The sequence below is a fragment of the Nyctereutes procyonoides genome, unplaced genomic scaffold, assembly GCF_905146905.1.
Source record: "Nyctereutes procyonoides isolate TBG_1078 unplaced genomic scaffold, NYPRO_anot_genome, whole genome shotgun sequence".
NCBI lineage: Eukaryota > Metazoa > Chordata > Mammalia > Carnivora > Canidae > Nyctereutes > Nyctereutes procyonoides.
This window is the reverse complement of record NW_026575142.1, coordinates 59,487,248-59,512,569: the sequence shown is the minus strand read 5'-3', so window position 1 is coordinate 59,512,569 and position 25,322 is coordinate 59,487,248. Positions and strand designations below refer to the sequence as shown.

General features: G+C 40.1%; 1 protein-coding gene across 1 annotated transcript in view; it reads right to left on the bottom strand.

Annotated features, from left to right (window-relative positions):
- LOC129498468 (uncharacterized) overlaps positions 1–19,215 on the bottom strand; it is a 173,317-nt gene extending 154,102 nt beyond the window's left edge. Inside the window, 3 exon segments of the mRNA XM_055307771.1 lie at positions 14,616–18,380; positions 18,956–19,003; positions 19,088–19,215. Coding sequence (XP_055163746.1) covers positions 14,616–18,380; positions 18,956–19,003; positions 19,088–19,192 — 3,918 coding nt within the window. The 5' untranslated portion in view covers positions 19,193–19,215.
- Between the last annotated feature and the right edge of the window lie 6,107 nt (positions 19,216–25,322).

Here is a 25,322-nt window from a genome sequence, read left to right as displayed (position 1 = left end):
TAAATTGCCCTGGGTAGCATTGACATTTTCACAATATTAATTCTTCCAATCCATGAGCATGGAATCTACTATTATGTAAGAATTGAATTAATGCTGAATTGGGCAGGCACTCACCCAGAAGAGAGAACATGTTCAAGTTCAACTCTTAAAAAAATAAAAATAAAAATAAAAAGAGTTGACTCTAACACACCATTAAAGGAAAAATACACATTTGTGGTTGCAATGAAGGTGATAAGAGAAACTTTCTCATTGCCGCCTCATCTACAAGGAGTTATCAATTGGGGCTGACTCATCTGGCAGAGGTGACTTCTCCCACAAAGAAAGAAGAGGGTGGTCAGAGAGAGCCCAGAGACTCTATCTGGCCTGGAGATGGCTCAAGAAATTCCTTTCTCTCCATTGGCACACAGTGGATTAAGGCAAGAGCTCTGTGATTCAAGGGAGGGAGGATATGGGGGGTGGGGGAGTGGGAAAGTAAGAATTTCAAATGGACTTGAAGGTACTGTTACGCATCGGCCTCTAGAAATACCACCTTTTAGAATTTCTCTACTAGGGTGTAGACATCTGCAACATACCAAGGGCTAAATTCACACCTCTCCTCACTGTGCTGCTTCCTCCTTGGACAGGCACATCACCAGTGCTGCCATAAGAGGAAGCTCTGGTAGAGAGGGAGGATGCTCAGAAAAGCAATGGTGCTAGGCAAGGAAGAAACCACAACTCAAGCTACAGTGCCACTTTTTGGAAAACAAAAGAGGTTTCTAATAGCCAGCCTGGTAATATTGAAAGAAATAAAGATGACATAAAAGCTAAGCTAAGGAGGAGTCTGCTACTTCAAATGCAAATTCAAGCAATATATTAAAAAAAAAGGAAATATGTTATCACACAAAAAAATAATTCTCCAGAAGCCAAGATCAAAAGCATAAAATATTACAACTGACAAAGAATTCAAAATACTTATGAAGAAATTCAACAAACTACAAAAGACTCAGAAAATTCAATGAAATCAGGAATACAGTTTATGAGAAAATAGAGTTCTTTCTTTACCAAAGACATTGAAGTTAGAAAAATGAACCAAGGAAATTCTGGGTCTGGAGGACCCAATAAATGAGATAAAGAATACAATGGAGAGCATCTGAATCAGGGAAGACCAGACAGAAGAAAAAAAATTACTTGGAAAATAGGAATATAGAAATGACAGGAGAGGTAGCTAAGATTTAAAAAGAATGAAGAAAGCTGATCTGATACCACTAGAAGGATAAACAACAGAATAATTAAGATCCCAGAAGGAAAACAGAAAGGGGGCAGAGACTTAAAGAAATAATCGCTGAGGACTTCCCAAACATGGAGAAGTATTTGGACATACAAGTTCATGAAACTAATACAACATTCTATTATTTCAATGCAAAAAAGACCTTCTTCAAGATATAGTGTAATGAAATGATAAAAAAAAATCAATGATAAGGAATCCTAAAGACAATCAAAGACAAAAAAGAATGTAACCTATAAAGGAAGCCCTGTTAACTATCAGCTGATTTCTCTAGAAACTCTATAGGAGAGAGTATAATGACATATCCAAATTGTTGAAAGATAAAAATTGCCAGCCAAGAATACTTCGTCTGATAAAGTTATCCTTCGAATGTTAAAAAGAAATAAAGACTTTCTGATACCAACAAAAGGTGTAGGAGTTCATCACTACTTGACCTTGCAAGAAATGCTGAAGCAACATATATGGTCAGTTAGTCTTTGGTAAGAGAGCCAGGAACATTCAACGGAGAAAGGGTAGTCTCTTCAATAAATGATGCTGGAAAACTGGATAAACACATACAGGAAAATGAAATTCGACCTCGGTTTTACAACATTCACAAAGATCAAAGATCAATTGCATCAAAGATGTAAACATAAGGCCTTGAAAATAAAACTATTAGAAGAAAATGTAAGAAGCACCTCAATAGTGGTCTTGGAAGCGATTTTTTAATAGGACACCAAAAATACAAACAACAAAGGAGACCAAAAAGTGGAACTACATCAAACTTAAAAGCTCTGCTTGGCAAAAACAAATAAAACAGTCAAAATGAAACGGCAGCCAAGAAAATGGGAGACAAATATCAGCAAACCACATATCAGATAAAGGGTTAATATGCAGGATTTATGAAGAACTCATACAACTTAGTAACAAAAACCCGTAAATAATCCAATTTAAAAATGGGCAGAAAAACTATATATGCAAAATTTTCCAAAGAAGATGTCCAAACCATAAACAGGTACATGTAAAGGTGCTCAGCATCACTAATCATCAAAATGTAAATCAAAATCACATGAGATATCAGTTCACCTGTAAAAATGGTTATCATGAAGATGAGGGAATAAGTGTTGATGAGGATGTGAAGAAAATGGAACCCTTGTGCACTGTTGGGAAGATTATAAACTGATTGAGCCACCATAGGTAATGGTATTGGTTAACTCTATATAGCTATTTATCCATTAATTCTCAAAGAATTTTATGTTTCAAAAGCAATAAAAGATTTGGTATCATCCCTTTTATTATGCTCATCTGCACAGCCAACACTTAACTTTGGTTGATTATATTATTATTAGTTCTTTCATTGTTGCCTTTAAAACCTCTGGTACTCTTGAATATATTTTATAATTAATTACATTTTCAACTGTATTTTGATTTTTTTTTGAAACACAGGGAAATTGATATCCCACCACCTCTAATATTCTTTTACTTGCCTTTTGGTAGTTATTAGCCTAACAATATATTTTTATAGTTTATAGCAGATAAATTGTGTTCTGATGCCATATTTTCCACAAATGTAGTTCTTCAGTTAAATACACTCAGTACTTATTCTCAATTATTTTGTCACTATATTTCTATTCCTTTGTAAGTTGGTGAGAAAAATTTTATGCAAATTATGTTGCCTAAATTCTCACATTTGAAAATATTTTCTGTAGTCTTTATGTTTGAAGGAAAGTTTGAAAAGCTGTAAGATTCCTATAACAAGATTCCTACTTCCTGAAGATGCGGTAGACATAGCCACATTATTGTTTACCATTAAATTTCATTTTAGTGTATTATAAATGCAAACAGAACTTTCCATTCAGCAATCACCTGCTTTCATATTCCAATGGTGATTGTTCCTTGTTTCTATAGAATTCTCTTTAATTTACAATCAATAATATTAAGATTTTTCTCAATGTTAGTCAATCTATCCATCCTAGACTTAGAATCATCTATCTATCATCTATCTATCATCTATCTATCTATCTATTCCTTATTTTAGGATAGTTTTCTCAAATTATAACTTTATGTCTTCTATCATGTTCATGGAAAACAAATACATCTATATTGTGTCTTTGTCTTCCATAAGATTGCCATGTAACTTCCATATGATTTGTGACATAAAGATGTACACCTATGTATTCTCTCTTTAAATAATGTCTTTCTAATATATAATCAATTATATTAAGTTGATAGATCAGGCAACAAATTACATTTTAATCAATTATGGTATTTTGGGAAGAACTGCCTATTTTACACAGCACTTATTTATCCTCCTTTTAAATAAAAATGAAGAATGAAGGTAAATTAATTGTAAAAATAATGAAACCTAGTTAAACGGGTACTACTTTACATGTGTGATTATAAAATCTAACTGATATAGTAGAAAAAAATCACTCTTCAGAATTTACATATTTATTTTTAATAGTTATGGCTCTGGTGGACTATGCTGTATAATCAGTTCTACCTGGATAAATACTCAAAGTCCATGTGCACTGTGACCTGGCCACCAATTAGAACCTGAGTTTTCTATTAGATTTTTATTTAATTACTTCATGTAAAATAAAGTCCAGAAATCACATGCTGTCAAAAAGCCCATTATATAAAAGAGATTATTTCCATTTTAATCATCAAAAACATTCTTAATAACAATGCTTCATACTCAAACCAAAGAAAAATATAATTTTCATGAAAATGTTTTATATAGCTCCATAACACACATTAAATAACATTTTAATGGCCACAGGAAACCAATTCAGTCTATACAAATCTAAAAGAAGTGTTGTTTATTTTTCTTTTTGCAATAACCTGAATTAGTCTCTCTGAAGGGAAATATGACATATGATCTAAAATATTAGGAAATAATCTCTTCAAATTCTTGAAGAATTATCATACTCTTCCAACATTTTGGATAGGTATCCACCATTTTATCCTTTGAGCTCTTAAAAGGTGTGAAATATATCACAAATTTCCTTCACTGTGAGGTTAATTACAAAGGCGCTTTCTCTGGGATCTCTTCATCCTTTTTATTACATTTTCCTCATTTAGGTCAATAAATATACCTTCACTAAGTTCCTCTGGCTACAAATCGACTATCTTCAATGATGGCAATGCCAATATCCCTAATGTTAGCTATTTGTCATATGTCATCATTTACATTTGATTTGAATTTCGCTTTAAGCATTATCACTTTATTTGGGAGGTCAGTGGGGATGGATAAGGCTGTATTTTCACTTTGGATGACTGAAGCTCTTTACTGATTATCCAATCTTATAAAAAGCCAGATGGGCTTATCTCTGGGAGCAAGAAGGCACTCTGAATGCATTCTTTGTTGTCTGAAAATAAAGGCTTATTAAAATATGTTCTGTAGGGCAACCTGGGTGGCTCAGTGGTTTAGCACCTGCCTTCAACCCAGGGCATGATCCTGGAGACCCAAGATCATGCCCCGCATTGGGCTCCCTGCATGGAGCCTGCTTCTCCTTCTCCCTGTGTCTCTGCCTCTCTCTCTCTGTGTCTCTCATGAATAAATAAATAAAATCTTTTTTAAAAATAAAATATGTTCTGTAATCAATCAACAATCACCACATTTTGAAAGAATTAAGGTGACTCGTCACTGATTAGGCTCTGTTACGTATGTAATGACCAAAGTCTAATAAAGAAATTTGTCTCTTATGTGAAAACTCACAGTTCACAAATATTGTGGTAACTGAAATTTGAACCATGTTGTCAGAAAACTGGTATGTATGTATGTATGTATGTATGTATGTATTTAAGAGAGCATGTACAAGCATGAGTGGGAGAGGCAGAAGCAAAAGGAGAGAGAATCTCAAGTAGATCTCTATGCCGAGCACAGAGCCTAATATAGGGCTTGATCTCACCACCCGGAGATCATGACATGAACTGAAACCAAGAGTGGGATACTTAACCAATTGTGCCACCCAGGCACCCTAGGAATGGTATTATTTAAATAAACTGTGATGAGTTAAATTTGTACAACTCTGAACCATACAAAATGAGGACTGGCTGTGTTTTATACTGCTTACAAGGTTTGATACCAAAACCAACAGAAATATGTTAATGCAACTCATCACATAAATAAGGTAGATTAATTCAACCAATGCAGGGATAATATTTGCTAAAGTTCAATACTTCCAAGTAGTTTTAAAAAATTCAACAAATGGATGAAAAAGCCAACCATCTTTATTTAGTAATAAAACATACAACAATGGTAATGGATCTCAAGTTTAGATGGAGAACCAAAGAACCCAGAATAGCCCACTCAACAATGGTGAAGAACAAAGTCACAGGACATTACTCATCTTCAAAACCTACTATATGCTGAGTGAAATAAACCAATCAGAAAAGGACAAACATTATAGGGTCTCATTCATTTGGGGAATATAAAAATTAGTGAAAGAGAATAAAGGGAAAGGAGAGAAAATGAGTGAAAATATAAGTGAGGGAGACAAAACATGAGAGACACTTAATTCTGGGAAATGAACAAGAGGTAGTGGAAAGGGAGGTGGGTTGGGTGTTGGGGTGACTGGGTGATGGGCACTGAGGGGGGCACTTGGCGGGATAAGCACTGGGTATTATGCTAAATGTTGGCAAATTGAACTCCAATAAAAATAAAATAAAATAAAAATAAAAATAAAGAAATGCTAAAAAAAACCCTAAAGTAATCAAGATAGTGTAATATTGGCAAAATAACAGGCAAATAAAATAATGGAAAAGAATGGAGAGTTCTGAAATAGACCCACAAAAATATAGCTAATTGATCTTTGACAAAGGGATAAAGGTAATATAATGGAGCAAAATAGCCTTTTCAATAAATGGTGAACAGCTAAAGATCCACATTACAAAAAAATAAAAATAAAAATAAGAATTTAGAGACCTTAGACCCTTAATGAAAATTAGCTCAAAATTATTGTAGACCTAGATATAAATTGTAAAACTGTAAAACTCTTACAACATAGAAGAAAACTGAGATGACTTTAAGGATGACAATGACTTTTTAGATGCAACACCATAGGAAGGATCTATGGAAGAAATAATTGAGATGCTGGACTCCATTAAAATTTAAACTTTTGCTTTGTGGAGAAAAAAAAAAGCCACTGTCAAGAGAATGATAAAACAAGTCACAGACTGAAAGAAATATTTGTAAAGGACATACCTGATAAAGAACAGTTATACAAAATACAGAAGGAATTCTTAAAAAATAATAACAGCCCAATTAAACATGGGCAAAAGAACTGAACAGACATCCCACCAAAGAAGATAGATGATAGATGATAGATAGATAGATAGATAGATAGATAGATCACTTTGAACATTGTATGTCCCTGGAAAATTTACAATTGAAACAGTAAGATACCTCTACAAACTTACTAGAATGGCCAAAAACTAAAACACTAACACCATCAAATGCTGGCAAGGATGTGGAGAAATAGTAATTCTCATTCATTATTGGTGGGAATGCAAAATAATTGATACAACTACTTTATTTTTTTATTTTTATTTATTTATGATTGTCAGAGAGAGAGAGAGAGAGAGAGAGAGAGAGGCAGAGACATAGGCAGAGGGAGAAGCAGGCTCCATGCACCGGGAGCCCGACACGGGATTCGATCCTGCGTCTCCAGGATCGTGCCCTGGGCCAAAGGCAGGCGCTAAACCACTGCGCCACCCAGGGATCCCGATACAACTACTTTAGAAGACAGTTTTTTTTTTTTTTAAATAAAACCAAACATACTCTTGCTATATAACTCAGCACTTGCACTCCCGAAACCTATGTCCATGCAAAATAAAAACAAAGAAACAAAAAACAAAAATTAAAACAAAAAAAAATATACACAGAGGTCCAGAGTTTTATTTATAATGGCCAAAACTTGGAAGCAATCGAGGTATCTTTCAATAGGTGAGTGGATAAGTAAACTATGATACACCCAGACAATGGAATACTGTTGATACTGAAAAGAAATGAGCCATTAATAATTGAAAACATAAAATTTAAATGCATATTACTAAGTAAAAGAAGCCAATCTGAAAAGACTACATACTGTTTGATTCCAACAATAGGACATCTGAAAAGGCAATATAGAGACAGAAAAATATCAGTAACTAGCAGGGGTAGGGGTAGGATAGAGGGAGAGATGAAGAGGCAGATTACAGTGGATTTTTAGGCAGTGAAAGTATCTGTATATTGGTGAACGCACATAAATACATACTTCTCAAAACTTCTGGCACATAACCATACCCAGAGTGAATAGTAATGTAAATTATGGACTTTGGGTGATAATGATGTCAAAATAGGATCACATTTGTAACAAATGTACTGCTCTGTTGCAGTATTTTGATGGTGGAGGACAATGCATACATGGAGATAGGGTTACACAGGAGCTCTATTTTCCACGCATTTTTTGTGATCTGCTATAAAAATGAGATTCATTAGTTTAAACAATTTTAAATGATGATAAGGAAACTTCATGAGTTTTCCCATTGAATGTAAAAAAGAAAACGTAAAAGCAATAAAATACAAAAAAAAGTCCAGTCTTCCATTACTATCTAACACAGAACCAAAATTACTGACAATGAGGTATAATTACTTCAAGAATGACACAATATTTGTCAACAATATGATCATTTACCTAGAGGACTCAACAAAAACTATTGCAATTAATAAGACTGTTCAATGAGTTTATCAGAAACAAAATAAACATATCGATTTAATAGTACTTTATATAATTATCAGTATAGTATATAATTTTAAAATGATATTGCCAACAATAGCAAAAACTATAAAGTACCTAGGAGTTAGCACAAAAATGAATGTGTAGGAGAACTATGGAGAAAACTTTAAAACTGTAATAAAATTCATAGAAAATAGTCTAAATAAAGACATTTCAAACACTTAGAATATTTAAATATAGATAGATATTAATTCTGCCTAAAACTTTCTCATCAAAATTCCATTTTTAAGGATTTATTTATTTTAGAGAGAGAATGCATATGCATGATGAGAGGGGTAGAGGAAGAGGGAGAGAATCCTCAAGCAGGCTCCCTGCCAAGCATAGAGCCCATCACGAGGCTGGATCCCAGGACCCTGAGATCATGACCTGAGCTGAAATCAAGAGTCTGACATTCAACTGACTGAGATACCCAAGTGTCTCCATAATTTTTTAAGGTGCCTATATAATACATTCTAAAATGTTATAGAAAAATAAAGTTTCATTTACAAATTAGTTAGCCCTAAACAAAATAATTAAGAGAATAAGAGAGAAGGATATATATATGTGTCTATATATATATATATATATATATATATATATATATATATATATCAATTTCTACATATAACAGAGAGATAAATAGACCAATGGAACAAATAAGCAGGCAGCTAAGAAATTATCTATGCAAATAAACATGCAAAATAGGTGATAAAGATAACAAAATTATTGGTGACAGGATAGATCATTTTGTAAGTTGTATTGGAAAAATTGGAAAGAATTAAAAATGATCTCAGCAAATACAGAGTTCAATCATAAAGGAAATAGTAACCTAAATATAAAAGTAATTATATTAAATTTTTAAAAATAGGATATTTTTGTGAAATAAAAGACAAAAAAGCAAAGCACTTCCTCAAATTTTCAAAGACAGACTTGGAAAAAATAATTGGTAATGTATAAAATTGAGTATCTCCTTCAATAAATTATATTATGGACAGAGTTGACAGACCCAGAATATATGTGGAAAAATATTTACTGAAACTAAAAATTATTTGTAGAAAGCACAAGAGATTTCTGTAGAGAAATAGGCATAAAATAATAATTTCCAGTAGAACTCTGTAGACTAATATTATACACAAAATGCTATTTATGGAAGAGAGAATAAAGAGGGTAATGGAAATATGAAGCAATGCTCCAAAATCATTAGTAATCAGAGTAAAGCAAGTTAATGATTCAAGTACTGGTAGGGATGTGGTTCGTGGAAACCCTGCATATTGCTGGTTAGAATGTAATGGATGCAGCCATTGTGCAGAGTATCTATTAGTATTTGGTCATATCAAGTATTCTTGTAGTTTATGAGCTAATATTGAGCTAATAATGCTAATATTTGCTTATATCACTAAGAAACCCCCTTATAGATAAAGGAATACACATAGAAAGAAGGTATTTATCACAACATTGTTTGTGTAGCAAGATGAGGAGTCAGCAATAGCGTGGGTTTCTATAACTGGGCAGGTAGATACACAAAATGTGGTATGCGCACATCACAGATTACTATGCAGTAGAATAAACAAGGTGATAGAAATCCAAGTGGATTTTTAAATTATAGTATTCAGTGAAAAATGGAGCAATACCATTATACATTCATATATATAATGTACAAATTGTTATATATAAATTTATATAAATTAGAAATACATGTGTACAAAACAAATACATTTGATGAGAACACATGCAAGCAAATGTACATTTGAATGAGTGTCTATAAATAAGGAGCGTGTACAAATATCATAATTTCAGAAAAATGATTAATATTCTGTACCCAAACAATCCTACTTTCCAACTCGCAGAGCAATTGCTATACATACTTAATACCTAAACCAAAGAAGTTTTTGCATTTGTAGTATTGAGAAATGAAACTTAAAGTTTTTAGGAGAAATGTCTGTTCATATCTTCTGCCCACTTCTTAACCGTCTAACAGACACATGAAAAGATGCTCAATAGCACATCATCAGAGAAATACAAATCAAAACCATGACAAGATATATCACACCTGTCAGAATGGCTAAAATTAACAGCACAGGAAACAGAAATTTGTGAGGATGTGCATTACACTATTGGTGAGAATGTGAACCGGTGTAGCCACTCTGGAAAAAAATATGAAGGTTCCTCAAAAAGTTAAAAATAGAACTACCTCACAATTCAGCAATTATGCTATTAGTATTTACCCAAAGGATACAAAAATATGGATCCAAAGGGGCACCTGCACCCTAATGTTTACACCATCATTATCCACAATAACCAAACTATAGAGAGAGCCCAAATGTTCATGAGCATGGATAAAGAAGTGGTGTATAGGGACGCCTGGGTGGCTCAGCGGTTGAGTGCCTGCCTTCCGCCCAGGGCGTGATCCTGGAGTCCTGGGATCAAGTCCCACATTGGGCCCCTGCATGGAGTCTGCTTCTCCCTCTGCCTATGTCTCTGCCTCTCTCCATGTGTGTCTTGTGGAAACCGAGAAAATTAAGGCCATTCCCCCTTAAGTTCAGTGTTAGCACAAGTACAGCCATCTCAGGCGTCTGGTGAATAAGAGCTGAACTTTACCCTATTTCAGTACCAGGAAAAAACAGCTTAACGCCCTTGAAAGCCTCATATTAGAATGAGAACAGAGCTCAAGCCAGTGGCAGGAAGCCCCGTATTAGAATGAGAACAGAGCTTAAGAAATTCCTCCACCCCTTCTGGAAATTCCCTAGATCAGCCAGCCCATAAAACTAGAGCCCACCTCGGGGTCCAAGTCCCTGCTCTGTTGTCTGTGTCAGGTATACTTGGACCCAAGCTGGAGCTTGTTGATAAACCTTCATGTACTTGCATTGGTGTCGGCTCCTTGGTGGTTTCTCTGATTCGCAATCTTGGGCACAACAGTCTCTCATGAATAAATAAATATAATCTTTTTAAAAAGTGGTATACACACACACAATGGACTATTGCTCCATCATAAAAAGAATGAAATCTTGCCATTTCAGTGAAATGGATAGAGCTAAAGTGCATTATGTCAAGTGAAATAAATCAGTCATGGAGAGACAACGTATGATTTCACTCATATGTGGAATTTAAGAAACAAAACAAACATAGAAGAAGGGGAAAAAGAAGAGCGAAGGAAACCATAAGAGACTCTTAACTATAAAGAACAAACTGAAGATTAATGGAGAGGTGGTGCTTGGGGGCTAGGCAAATTGGGTGATGGGGATTAAGGAGGACATTTGAGGTGATGATCACTGGGTGTTATACATAAGTGATGAATTGAATTCCTAAATTCTACATCTGTAACCAATTTTACCATATAAGTTAACTAGAATTTAAATAAAAACTTGAAATAAAAAAATAAATTTTTTATCTGTCACAGATTTTTAAATAGCTTACTGGACCCCAAGATGGAGCACAGCATTTCTCACTTCACCTTTTCTCAAAAACTTCCTTAGTTATAATAATTTCTCATTCTGTTAGATCTAATTATCTTGGAAGACAGAACTATATTTTCTGATATCAGTAGAACAATTAGTATGGAATCCATCAAAGGTCAGAAGTTTAAAGAAGACTAAAACCAAGAGTCAGTAAGCTTAACATGTTGGACCCTGGCTCACGGGTGCCAACGTGGCCCGGTGGACGCCCCAGAGACCCAGACCCCAGACAGGCAGATGCAGTCAGCAAGAGGGTTTATTGAACGTTTGCGCAAACGGGCTCTCCGCCTCCGAGGAGGAAAAGAGCCCCGATTAGCAGTTACAGGGATCTTTTAAAAGGCAAAAGGAAAGAAACTGCCTAAAGACAAAAGAACCGCGGGAGTCTCGTAGCATCCAGGTTGATTTCGGGGAGGGTCAACATGAACCTATTCAGGGACATTCCAGTCAGGGTGTGGGGGGGGGGAACGGTTTTCTTATTGTAAACAGAATGCTTTTAGTTGCTAAAATTTCAGGAAGAAGACTGGATGGGCTGCCTCTGGATTAGGGCTGGCCCTACTTACAAGGGGGGAGGTTTCTTCATTCCCTCCTCTTGTTTGGGCTGATTTTAACCTTAAAATCTTAGGGAACATTTATTTTTTCAGTTTGGAGGGCCCGACATTGCTGAGTTAATACCAGAGCTTGGGTAATAGACAATCTTTCTCGGATGAACTGGAGCAGCTGGTTGAGGACGCAGGGGCCGAAAGTTAGCAGCAGGAGCAGGATAACTAGAGGGCCCAGAATGGTAGAGATTAGGGTGGTCAACCAGGGAGACTGATTAAACCAGCTTTCAAACCAGCCCTGCTGGGCCTCCCGGTCCCTTTGTCTTTTATTTAACCTTTCCCTGAGTTTGGCCATGGAGTCTCTGATGACTCCAGAATGGTCTGCATAGAAACAGCATTCCTCTCCCAGGGCCGCACACAGTCCTCCCTCTTTCAGGAATAGTAAATCCAAGCCTCTCCTGTTTTGAAGTGCTACTTCTGAGAGTGAGGGGAGGGACTGTTCTAGCTTAGAAACGGACTGCTCTAGTGTCCGTAGATCCTCATCTACAGCTGTTTGGAGTTCTAGATAGCGCCGTGAGCCCTGGATCAGAGCAGCTGCGCCAGGACCCACCCCAGCAGCGACCCCTAGTCCCAACATAACGGCTAAGGTTAGGGAGACAGGTTCGCGCCGAAAACGGGTGGGATGTTTATCATACTGATTTTCTAGAGTTTCAGCAGGGTGATAGAACACCCTGGGTATGATCTGCACCATGACACAGAAGTCATTTGAGCTATTTAGAACCTTAGCCGACACACAGGGGGTGAGGCCTTTGTTGCATGCCCACCAAGTTCCCGGCTGGGGCTCCAGGTAAGAATCAGTCCCCAAAATCGGGGTGGTAGTGTTACAGAGTCTCTGGTAGCCCCGGGGGGGTGTTCCTATGCAGGTTCCCTGTCCTGTAACTTCTGTAAGGGTGAGTTGTGGTTGGGAGTCGGGTGTGCATCCCTGAGTGCTAGTGATGTTATTATAGGTCCCTGAAGTAGCAATTCCCTCATAATAAGGGGGGGTGGTGCAAGGCAGAGCCAGCAGGATTTAGTTACATCGGGGCTGGTTCGATTAAGGGCCAGGAATGCCCCTATGATAAGATTAAACAGTCGTTGTCCCGTCTCGGGTGACGACCCAGGGGTTGGAGTGACCGCGAAGTTAGTGGGTGCGGCGCTCCCTGCGGCTAGGGCCGGGGCAGCTCTTTGTTCCCCGAGGACCGCGTTAGGCCCGATCGCCACGGGGTCTGGGGATTCTATTTTTAGTTTAATTCTGAATATAAAACCATCATCTGTTCTTTCTTTGTATAACCTGAGTCCCCACGTATATCCATTGGCCCAGTAAGTAGCCCTTTTTCCGGGCTCCGTGAAGGATATCCGTAGGGGATGACACCACCCTTGGCAGGGCCCATAATTAAGGGTTTTCCAGTTGCTAAATGTCGGGGGAGTATAGTTAGCCTTGACAGTGATATAATCCCAGGAGGAGGAGGGCCTCCATTCTGTATCCCCCGTAGTTTCGCACCCCAATTTTTACAATAAAAATATTCCCCTCCTCCACAGGTGGGATTTAGCCTGCGATCTCTGTGGTTCCCGGGACAGACATAAAAGGGAAGAGTGCTTAGCATGGCCCTTCTGTCAGGCGTGCCACATCCTCCCCATGGGTCTAATCCCAGTCGCCCTGGAGGGCTTTCTTGGTTAGGGGCTCTAGAGGTGTCGAAGTATCCCTCTAGGTCCCATGGGCTAGGGGCCCCTATGGTTAGCTTGCATACGTCAGGATATAGGTCAGGCCACCAGGTTCCCACGGGGGCGGTCTTAGTTATAGACCAGACCTCGTCACCCCCAGACGTTAGTACCTGCCAGGTTAACCTTTTGAGGGCATGAGGGTCACCTCTGGCGGAGGTGAAGAGCGCTAGGAGAGGTAGGAATATTACAACTGTCATTGAACAATTTTTGAAAGTCTTATCTTGAGCGGGTTTTGGGTGCGGTGGAGCTTCCATTGGAGTGGCTTGTCCGGTCCGTCCTGGCTGGCGTCAGCGGTGCTCGTTGATGGGGCGCGCTGGACGTGTGAGGCGTGGACCCAAGCAGCAATGCCGTCTACCTTTAAGGCGGTTGGGGTGGTCAGTAGGACAGTATATGGGCCCTTCCAGCGGGGCTCAAGCGTCCTGGACTGATGTCTCCTGACGTAGACGGAGTCCCCGATCTGGAACGGGTGTGGGCCGGTTGTGTCTCCGGGGCGGTAGACAGCCGCAAGGGGTTTCCAGATCTGGTGCTGGATAATCTGGAGCGCCTTTAGCCTGTCCTGTAAACCGGGAGTGTTAGCAAGAGGGTCAATAGCAGAGTCTAGTAAGTCCGTTACTGGTGGGGGACCTCCATAGAGAATCTCGTAAGGAGTTAGCCCATGGCGCGCGGGAGTGTTCCGGACTCGGAACAGAACCATAGGGAGGAGTTGGACCCAGTCTCTAGTGCCAGTCTCCAATGTCAATTTAGTTAGGGTCTCTTTAATTGTTCTATTCATTCTTTCTACCTGACCTGAGCTCTGGGGTCTGTATGCACAATGTAATTTCCAATTTATCCCCAGTAATCTGGCCACCAACTGACTTACCTGGGAGACGAAGGTGGGGCCATTGTCCGACCCTATTACCTTGGGCAGTCCAAACCGCGGGAAAATTTCTTCCAGGATTTTCTTGACAACCACCTGGGCGGTTTCTCGCTTGGTGGGGAAAGCTTCTGTCCAGCCTGAAAAGGTATCTATAAACACTAGGAGGTACTTGTTACCATATTTACCTGGCTTGATTTCAGTGAAGTCTACTTCCCAATTAGTTCCGGGTCTTTCTCCCCTCATCCTGGTTCCCTCAGGCATCTTGAGGTGTTTGGTATTTACCTTAGCACAAGGTACACAAGCATCGGTTACCTGTTGGATCAGGGAGGGGAGTTTGGGAATGTAATAGGTCTGACCTTCTCTCCGGAGGAGTGCTTTTAATTTTTTGTGTCCGAGGTGAGTCCATCGGTGGAGGTGAGTCACCAGTTCTTTGGCCCTTTTCTGGGGCAGGACCGTCTTCCCTTGGTGTTTCCAGACCTTCATTTGCTCGTCATATCCTGCCCCTATTTGCTGGACGATATCTAGGTCGCTGTCTGAGTACTCGAGAGAGAGTTGCCCCGGTGTCCGGACAGCCTCTGGTACTTGTAGGGAGAGGGCCTGTGGGCCTAGTGCAGCGGCCCGTGCTGTCTCATCGGCCATCCTGTTCCCCTCTGCTACTGGGTCATTGCCTCGCTGATGCCCAGGACAGTGAATTATACTCAGTTTTCTCGGCAGAAAGAGGGAATGGAGAAGATCTTGTATTTCTTCTCTGTTTTTGATGTTTTTACCTGCTGAGGTTAGGAGACCCCTTCTACGGTATATTTCTCCATGAACATGGGCAGTTGCAAAAGCATATCTGCTGTCAGTATAAATGTTGACCTTTTTGTCCTTAGCCTTTCTTAGGGCCTGAGTTAGGGCTATAAGCTCTGCCCTTTGAGCTGAAGTCCCAGGCTCTAAGGCACTGGCCCAAATGACAGCTTTCCCATCTACCACGGCTGCCCCGGCTTTACGCTCACCATTTCGTAGAAAGCTACTCCCATCGGTGTACCAGGTTGCTTCAGCATCTGGCAAAGGCTGGTCCGTCAAGTCCCCTCTGGTGCCATGGACTTCAGCTAGGATCTGGTGACAATCATGCATTACTAGGGAGGGGGACTCGGTTTCTGGAAGCAAGGTGGCTGGGTTTAGAGATGTAGCCGTTCCAAACTGTATCCGCTCAGAATTCAGTAACATGGCCTGATAATGGGTGACCCGGGCGTTTGAGAGCCATCGATCAGGGGGCTGGCGGATGACTGTCTCTATGGCGTGGGGGGCCACCACAGTGAGGGGTTGGCCAAAAGTCAACTTGTCTGAGTCTTTTACCAGGACTGCCACAGCCGCTATTATTCGGAGACATGGGGGCCATCCTGCAGCCACGCTGTCTAATTTTTTTGAAAAGTATGCCACGGGCCTTTTCCAGGGTCCCAGTTTTTGAGTTAGGACCCCTTTTGCTATTCCATTATGTTCATCAACATATAGCGTAAAAGGCTTGGTTACATCTGGGAGGCTCAGGGCAGGGGCAGTCAATAAGGCCCTTTTTATTTTGTCAAAAGCCAATTGCTGCTCCTTTCCCCAGTGGTAGGGGGTGTTGGATTTCGTGAGAGGATATAGGGGAGCCGCCATCTCCGCAAACCCGGGTATCCAGAGGCGGCAGAACCCAGCACTGCCGAGGAACTCTCGTAGTCCTTTGGCATTAGTGGGTGCTGGGATCAGGGCTACAGCCTTTTTGCGGCTCTCCGTCAGCCATCTCTGGCCTCCTTCCAGGAGATATCCCAGATAGGTCACTTGTCTCTGGCCTATTTGGGCCTTTTTGGCAGAGGCCCTATACCCCAGTTCTCCCAGTCTCTCAAGCAGGGCCCCCGTACCTTTTACACAATCCTGTTCTGTCCTAGCCGCCAGGAGCAAATCATCCACGTACTGCAGGAGGACGAGGTCCGGATGGCCAACTCGGAAATCTGCCAAATCCCGATGCAAGGCCTCATCGAACAAAGTGGGGGAGTTTTTGAATCCCTGTGGCAGCCTTGTCCAAGTGAGTTGTCCTGAGAATCCCGTCTCAGGATCTTTCCATTCAAAAGCAAAAATAGGCTGGCTTTGAGAGCTTAACCTCAGGCAGAAGAATGCATCTTTTAGATCTAACACCGTATACCAGACATGGCTTGGGGGTAAGGTGCTGAGCAAGTTGTAGGGATTCGGCACCGTGGGATGTATGTCCTCTGTCCTCCAGTTAACCTCTCGTAAATCTTGTACCGGCTGGTAATCTCCTGTGCCGGGTTTTTTTACGGGCAATAGAGGAGTATTCCAGGGCGACTGGCAAGGTATTAAAATGCCCAATTGTAATAGTCTCTGTATATGGGGCCGAATGCCTTCTTTGGCCTCTTTGCTCATTGAATATTGCCGGATCGATATGGGGGTGGCCGAGGGTTTTAAGTTTATAATTATGGGCGGCTGGTTTACAGCTAGTCCCATTCCGGCCGTTTCCACCCAGGCCTGAGGGTAGTTAGTGAGCCATTCAGAATCTAGGGGCTGCACGGACGGTGGAGAGTCCTCGTGCAGCCGGTGTTCATCCTCTAGGCGCAAGGTCAGTACCTGGAGGGGCTGCCCTCCCGCGCCAGTAATAGTGGCCCCTTTTTGCTGAAAATGTATCTGGGCCCCTACTTTTGAAAGAAGGTCTCTGCCTAGGAGAGGGTAAGGGCCGTCTGGGACCAGTAAGAAGGAATGCGTTACTTGCCCAGTGCTCAGGTGGACCTTCCGTTCGGTTGTCCATCGATAAAACTTGCCTCCAGTTGCCCCCTGAACCCAAGACGTTTTAGAGCTCAAGGGTCCTTTTGCCTCAGTTAAAACTGAATGTTGAGCTCCCGTATCGACCAGGAAGGTCACCGGCTGTCCCCCCACTTTAAGGGTTATCCGAGGCTCAGGGGGGGGTTCCTGGCCCTGACACCCCTAATCTTCATCTTCTAGGGACAAAACAGGAATGGGCTTCTTTTTAGGTCCCTGCGTTTGGCCCTTCCTTGGGCAATCTTTAACCCAATGTCCTTTTTCCTTGCAGTAGGCACACTGGTCTCGTTCAACCCGTGGTCCTCTTTTGTCTCCCAGGTCCCTACTCTGTCCTGACTTACTCTGCCCTGAGCCCTGTACTACGGTGGCCAGTATCCTAGTCAGCTCTTTGTTACGTCTTTTATCTCTCTTATCCTCCCGTTCCTCTTGCTCTTTACGGATCCTTTCCTCCCTTTCCTCTAGAGTTTCTCGCTTGTTAAAAACCTTCTCTGCCTCTTTCACTAAGTCCTGTAAGGTGTACCCCTGAAGTCCCTCCAACCGTTGTAACTTATTACGAATATCCGAGGCCGACTGTCCAATGAAGGACATAATTACATCTGGTTGGCGGTCTTCAGCCAAGGGGTCAAAGGGAGTATACATGCGGTAGCCTTCTATTAACCTCTCCAGAAAACCTGCCGGCGTCTCCTCTTTTCCCTGCACTATAGCACGTACCTTTGCCAAATTGGTGGGGCGACGCCCTGCCCCTTTGAGACCCGCTAGGAGTACCTGGCGATAGAGACGGAGCCGCTCCCTACCAGCAACAGTGTCGTAGTCCCAGGTCGGGCGAACCAAGGGGAAAACATCCTCAATCTCATTAGGCAGCTGGGTCGGCCTCCCATCCGCCCCCGGGACGTTTTTGCGAGCTTCGAGGTACACGCGCTGTCTCTCCTCCGTGGTGAGGAGAGTCTGCAGGAGCTGTTGGCAGTCATCCCAGGTCGGCTGGTGGGTCAACAGAATTGACTCAATTAATCCGGTTAGCGCCTGGGGGTCTTGGGAGAAGGAGGGGTTATGAGTTTTCCAGTTGTAAAGGTCCGAGGCAGAGAACGGCCAATATTGCATCTGGCCGCCTGCTGACCGGAGGGGAAATGCCTGGGAGGTCCAGACGTCTTCCGACTCTCCCCCGCGCTCTCGCCGAAAGCGGAGGCGACTGGCGAGCGGGGGTGAAGCGAGGGGTTGCCCCTCTGCCCCCGTAGAGTCGGGGGACGGAGCTGAGGGAGCGGAGGGAGAGGTAGGGGCCTCCGAGCGGGGCGTTGGGGGTTGGGCATAAGGGGGAGGGGAGGAGTCCAAGAGAAGGAGACTGTCCTGGTCCCCTGGGAGCACAGGCGGCTCCTTAGGTTTTGATTCAGGAAATTTTAGGGGGCAAAGGGTGGATGGAGAGGAGGGACGGGGAATTGGGGGAGTGTGGCAGGGAGGGAGTGAGGGTCTCGGGCCCGGTCCCCCTTGAGAAGGGATAAAGCAATTTATCCAGGGGGGGGGATTCTTAGCGAGATCCTCCATACTATGATGTACGGCACCTGATCGAGGTGTCCATTGGGTCCTGGCTGGAAGACCAGGGCCTTCACCTGCAAGATAATGTCAATATTAAAAGTTCCGTTCCTGGGCCCCCCGACGTTGAAAGCCGGCCACTCTGAGGAGCAGAAGGTGACCCATCTTCGTCTTCTGACTTCGACCGAAAGATTGTGTGCCCGGCCGGCGACTTCTTTCCAGTGATCTAGAGTGAGGCTTAAAGGGGTGGTTACAGTCTGCCCCATGGGTGTAGAGAAGGGGTGAGCGGTGAGGAGGAGGACAGGAAAGGAAGAAAAACACGGAACGAACAGACGCACACGAACGACAGGACTGGCGCGGCAGATTCAGATGGGAGCGGTCGCGAACCACGACCCTCCCCGAAGAGGAGGGAGTGCCGGGGCTCCATTCCTCTTCCAGACCACTCCGGAGTCCGACTCCGGAGGGGGACCAGGGGTCTCGGGCACGTCTGCCTCCCCCGCTGGTCCAAATACAGAATACAGAGTACAGCGTCCTGCAGGCACAATACAGACCCGGCACAAAACAGACCCGGCCAGTCAGACAAACGGACGAGACAGATATGACATTTAGCGAGCTCGGTCTTACCTCCTACCGGTCTTAGGATTGAGTCTGGGGCGTCTCAGATCCCGGACGAGCCCCCAAATGTTGGACCCTGGCTCACGGGTGCCAACGTGGCCCGGTGGACGCCCCAGAGACCCAGACCCCAGACAGGCAGATGCAGTCAGCAAGAGGGTTTATTGAACGTTTGCGCAAACGGGCTCTCCGCCTCCGAGGAGGAAAAGAGCCCCGATTAGCAGTTACAGGGATCTTTTAAAAGGCAAAAGGAAAGAAACTGCCTAAAGACAAAAGAACCGCGGGAGTCTCGTAGCATCCAGGTTGATTTCGGGGAGGGTCAACATGAACCTATTCAGGGACATTCCAGTCAGGGTGTGTGTGGGGGGGAACGGTTTTCTTATTGTAAACAGAATGCTTTTAGTTGCTAAAATTTCAGGAAGACTGGATGGGCTGCCTCTGGATTAGGGCTGGCCCTACTTACAAGGGGGGAGGTTTCTTCAAACAGAGAGAAGATTCATCATAACTTATTCCAGTTCTAATAACCCTTCTATACATTCAGTTAGAAACCCAGCAGGGAAGTATATATTGTTTTCGAATCTCAGCTTTATAAAGTAGCCATTTCTTGATTTCTATTGGCAGCAGAGTCAACAGAACTGATCTCAGATGTAATTCTGAACTATCGTTTGGTGAAAATAACATAATTATGATTAATATTAAAAACAGGTGGGAAAGAAATGATATACATAATAAGGCAAGTAATTTCAGCAGGGAGAAATGGCATTGTTAAAGAGAAACAGTAACAGATGAGGACTGCTTTTAATGGGCTCATCAATAGGGTCAATACAACATAATACAACATAAAAATCATGAACATGAACAAAAATCAATGGAAATCACCAATTTTAAGCACAAGGGGATAAAAAGATTAACCCAAATCATAAAAAGTCTGTAAAAAAACATATTCTAATTTATATGTAACTGAAATTCCAGAAGGGTAATAAAGATCAAAAGGCTAGACGATATATTTGAAGAATGGCTAAGAATTTTCAAAATTGATGATAGACACTACAGTGTTGAGGCACTCAAAGAACACCAAGCAGGATGAGTACAAAACAACCAAACAAACAAACAAAAAAATCTCCTGCCCAAACATATTCTAACCAAATACTGCAATCCAAAAAGCATAGAGAAATTACTGAAGGCAGGCATATTTTTTTAAAGACAATTTCATAGAGAGGAACAAAGGTAAATAATTACATCTAACTTTTTCCAGAAACTATGCAAACTGCAAGACAGTGAAAGGATCCTTTAAAATGTTGAAAGAAAAAAACGTTGAAAGAAAAATGCTGTTAACCCAGTATTCTCTACCGGTGACAACATCATCTTAAAAATGAAAAGGTGATAAAGGCTTTTCCCCGCCCTGAGTAAAACTTGAGAGATTCCATTGCTTGTTGACCTGCATCAAAGTATTAAGGGCAACAGTAATAGGATGTTAGACAGAAGCTTAGCACTAAGAAAAAAAAAAAAAAGTACTGAAAAAAATCAAAAAGGAAATAAAATTTATTTTATTATTTTAGATATTCCAAGGAGATATTTGTTATGTTATACCATGCAAAAGACTATACAAAAATATATGGAGGCTAAAGAAAGGCTAATTTTTTCTGGGCAAGTAGTCTTCACTCTTATGTATGTCACTGTGATAACAAAAGAGACCAAGGGTTTGGAAAGTTTCAAATACACCATTAGAGACTGAGTAATTAGCTCTAAGAATCAGAAAGGGATATCCTGAGAAATTGGTTTTCAAATTACATAGTTAAAATAGCAGCCACTTTCAAGGTGGCCACTTAATGGTGCTAGAGGAGTCTGAAAGGAAGCTTAAAATAATCTTCTATGATTATTTGATATTAGAACAAATTGGCCATTCGTTCCACCCAGCCAACATTGTACATGAACCTTAACTAAAATTGCTGATGTGTTTGGTACTTATCTCCTAGTAAGTAATTTTGTTAAAATTATAAAGTTGAGACATGGACAAGTCTCTAATCTCATATTTCTTTTGTCTATCCACTGAGTTACATGTAACTACACCGTTAAAACCTTACCAAGGTTTCCTAATTCACAAGGTGGATTGAAGCTTTTTTTTTTTTTTTTTAAAGAGTTTTGGCTGTGACCTGGGGAATTCCATCTTATTTCTGCAGCTACAGAAGCACTCATTTTCATGCAGCTGTCATTCAACCATGTTATAAATACTTGCCAGTAAGGAAGATGGTTCACTGTCTGTACCAACCCAATATTCAGGATAGGTTTAATAAATGAGTGGAATTCTTTTTTTTTTTTTTAATGAGTGGAATTCTTAAACTAAAATTAGCAAGGCCCTCAGAGATCTTCAAAGTCTTACCGCCTAAGATATTTTCATTGACCTTAATAACAGTGAGTTCAACTCATTCGGGGGTGGGGGGACATCTCCTTTCTTTAGAAATAGGCCATACCATGGATCTATAAATACCAACTCTATAGAATCTATCCTGTTTTCACAAGAGATGGCCAAATACTTCAAGAGATTCACACAACATATCCAGTCACTCGGTGTCAATGGGCAGCCTTTCTTTAACATCCTGCTAACAACCCTTGCATGATCTAAAACCTGAATAATTAATCTTTTGGAAGACATATCAAACATACAGCCTTTAAACTGTAAATACATGGGACCTTACTGAGTAATAATAATAATAATAATCAGCAATTAGATGTAAACATTTCCCCTAGAGTAAACAGGTGCCCCTAAATTTCCCCACTCTTATAAATAGCAATAGATGTTAGTCAGTTATATTGTACTCTATTCCTGATATTCTTCAAACAAAATCATCTGTATTCACATGTCAATTTAGTCTTCATAATTTTTAAGTAACAACTTTCTATTTTGTATTTATTCTTTGATATTTTGGGTCTTAAAAATATTTCCTATTAATGTGCTTTCCATCTCATAGAGACTTCAATAGCTGTAAGTTTGTATCTTGTCAGGGATAGTCCCTCTGTGACATAGTAACCAGACAGTATGTGGTAGAAACATCTATTAAATTGAAACTCCTCATACAGTCAGAAGTTACATATAGAGACCTTTCTTTTGCTGGATTCTCTGTACTGAAATATTTGTGGTCATTTTCCACTTGAAAAGTGATCCATTAGTTAGTAATTAACTTTGGATGCTAGAGGCCTCCAAAGCAATTGTGTCTGCTTTTCAAAAATGTAGAAAATTGACCTTAGATTATAAGTGTATGCAGAAGTAGGGATCCCTGGGTGGCGCAGCGGTTTGGCGCCTGCCTTTGGCCCAGGGCGCGATCCTGGAGACCTGGGATCGAATCCCACGTCGGGCTCCCGGTGCATGGAGCCTGCTTCTCCCTCTGCTATGTCTCTGCCTCTCTCTCTCTGTGTGTGACTATCATAAATAAATAAAAATTAAAAAAAATGTATGCAGAAGTAAAAGACCTCCAATGAGTGATCTTCCTGGCTATTCTACCTTGAGAGCACAAAAAAAGTATCTCCTCATCATCTATTTGAATACAATAAAAACTGTTTAAGTTTTATGCCACTGGCGTCCTCTTACTATCCTTCCACTCAAACCACCAACAGGGCACCTGTAAAATCCAAGTCTTATCTGGTAAACATACCTAATCAATACCTAAAAATTCTGGGACTATTACCAATTATTATAGCAATCAAGCAGGCACACATCTCTAAAATACTTCAGAGGAGTCAGGGGATATAAACAGACATAAATGTATGAGAAAATTAAGGTCTCGAACAAATAATTGACAAATTAGTTTTTTTATGAACAGGTAGGGTGCTATTTTAAGAATTTAGGGTTAAAAACAAAACTTCCTCCACTGGTAGAGAGTGCCAGTCTTCCCACCTCCAGTGAATCCTCTGACCATGTTAAAGAAACAGACTTTCTTGGCTTTTACTATGCTTGTCAGCCAAGCTAAAGTCACTTCTGTGACATCAGTATATTCAAATATGACGATGTAATATTGAGCCATTAAGTCAAAGAAATGCCTATGTGTAGTAATTCCTATACTTTTAATGCAAAAAATTATTCTTCAGTGTTCTTCCCAGACATATCTTCTGATTTATATAATTAAAGCTATAGTTTCAGCTATTCATTTATAAATGCTCCATACTGTTCTTATAAAGTTACTAAACTTTTACCTACTATTACTAAAGAATTACCAGAACAGTTTTCATTCTATAAATGTAGATTTTTCAATTTCTTACAAAAACAATAAAATAACTATTTTTTGTGGTTTCCTTAAAGTTAGATTTTTAGTTTTGCAAAAATAAATACCTAAGCTGACTTTTAATCACATACTTCTACTCTTATGGGTAGGGAAGCTAAAGAGTATATATTGGAATTTAACCAGACTGGTTATATAGGAAACTTCTAGTACCATGCCCACATGCCCATGGAGCAGAGGTCAAATAAACAAAGAGGATATCTGTAAATTAACCAAATCAGAAGCAATATTGCTATATGTCTATTTCACAAGTCAAAGTAAGGATTTATTCCAAATAATGTTATAAAAAAACAAAATAATGTTACTATTTGGTTTCCAGACTCTTTAAAATATATTAGCTAATATCATATTCTTGGTTTGGGAATGGCCTAGCATTGTACCAAGGATTAGAAATATAATGAGCTACATGTGTCATTTAAAACTTTCTGTTAACTACATTTTTAAAAGTAGAAACAGGGAAATTAATTTAATGATCCATTTTGTTTAATCCAATATATAGAAATATGCATATTTCAATGCCTAATAAATGTAAATTACTGAGATTTTTCATATTCTTTCCTCTATAGTATGACATGGAAAGCTACCAGTGCATGTTTTACATATATATTACATCTCAATTGACATGCTAAATTTGATTTGTAGATAAATTTTATGAAATTTATAGTTATAAAAATAGATTGATATACTCAAGTTATTCCAAAAATACTTTTAATGCCTGATTCAAGAGCCAAAAAATATGTCATTTATATCCACACTGATCAAACTGGCTCATCTTTTTTAAGAGAATAGATTTGACTTTCAAGTAAAAACAACAATTTTGATACTACAGCTCTCTGACACTCTTGTGTGTCAACTCAGTAATACTAGCATTGAATGAAAAGTTTTGTTAACACTGAATGTTAATAAATTTAATCACAATACTAAATATATCAACATAAAAATTAACAATGCCAATCATAATCACATAATTTTATTAAAATTAAAATCTGCATAATAACCTGTTTGAAAATTGATAAATGTATATTAATTATTTTATGAAAAAATTATTCAACATAGTTTTCATATTGTCTAAGCCTCACACAGGCCTCCATTAGGAGCTCATTCATATGCAGTCCAATATTGGTGAGAAAACAAATCATACTGACATTTTTGTTTTGATTGTTGAGTATTTGGCAAGCATTCCTTTTGTTCTAAGAAAATCTTGAATTGAAGTTAACAGAACAAGCAGATCTTTATAAAACTCTTTACAATTCAACCAATGAGCACTGACAAAACACATAGGATCATTAAATTCATTGTCTTCTATTTCTCTAAACAGTTCCATAAACTGGTGATGATTCATAACATTTGCATATACACACTGAAAGATTTTAACAACTATATCCATGACACTTATAAGCATCTGCTTCAGAAAATGTAGCACAAATATATTCAGTATGTATTATACAGTGAAATAAAACTAGAAGGGGAACATTAGTCTCTTGTTTTGAAATTCCAATAAATCCTAATT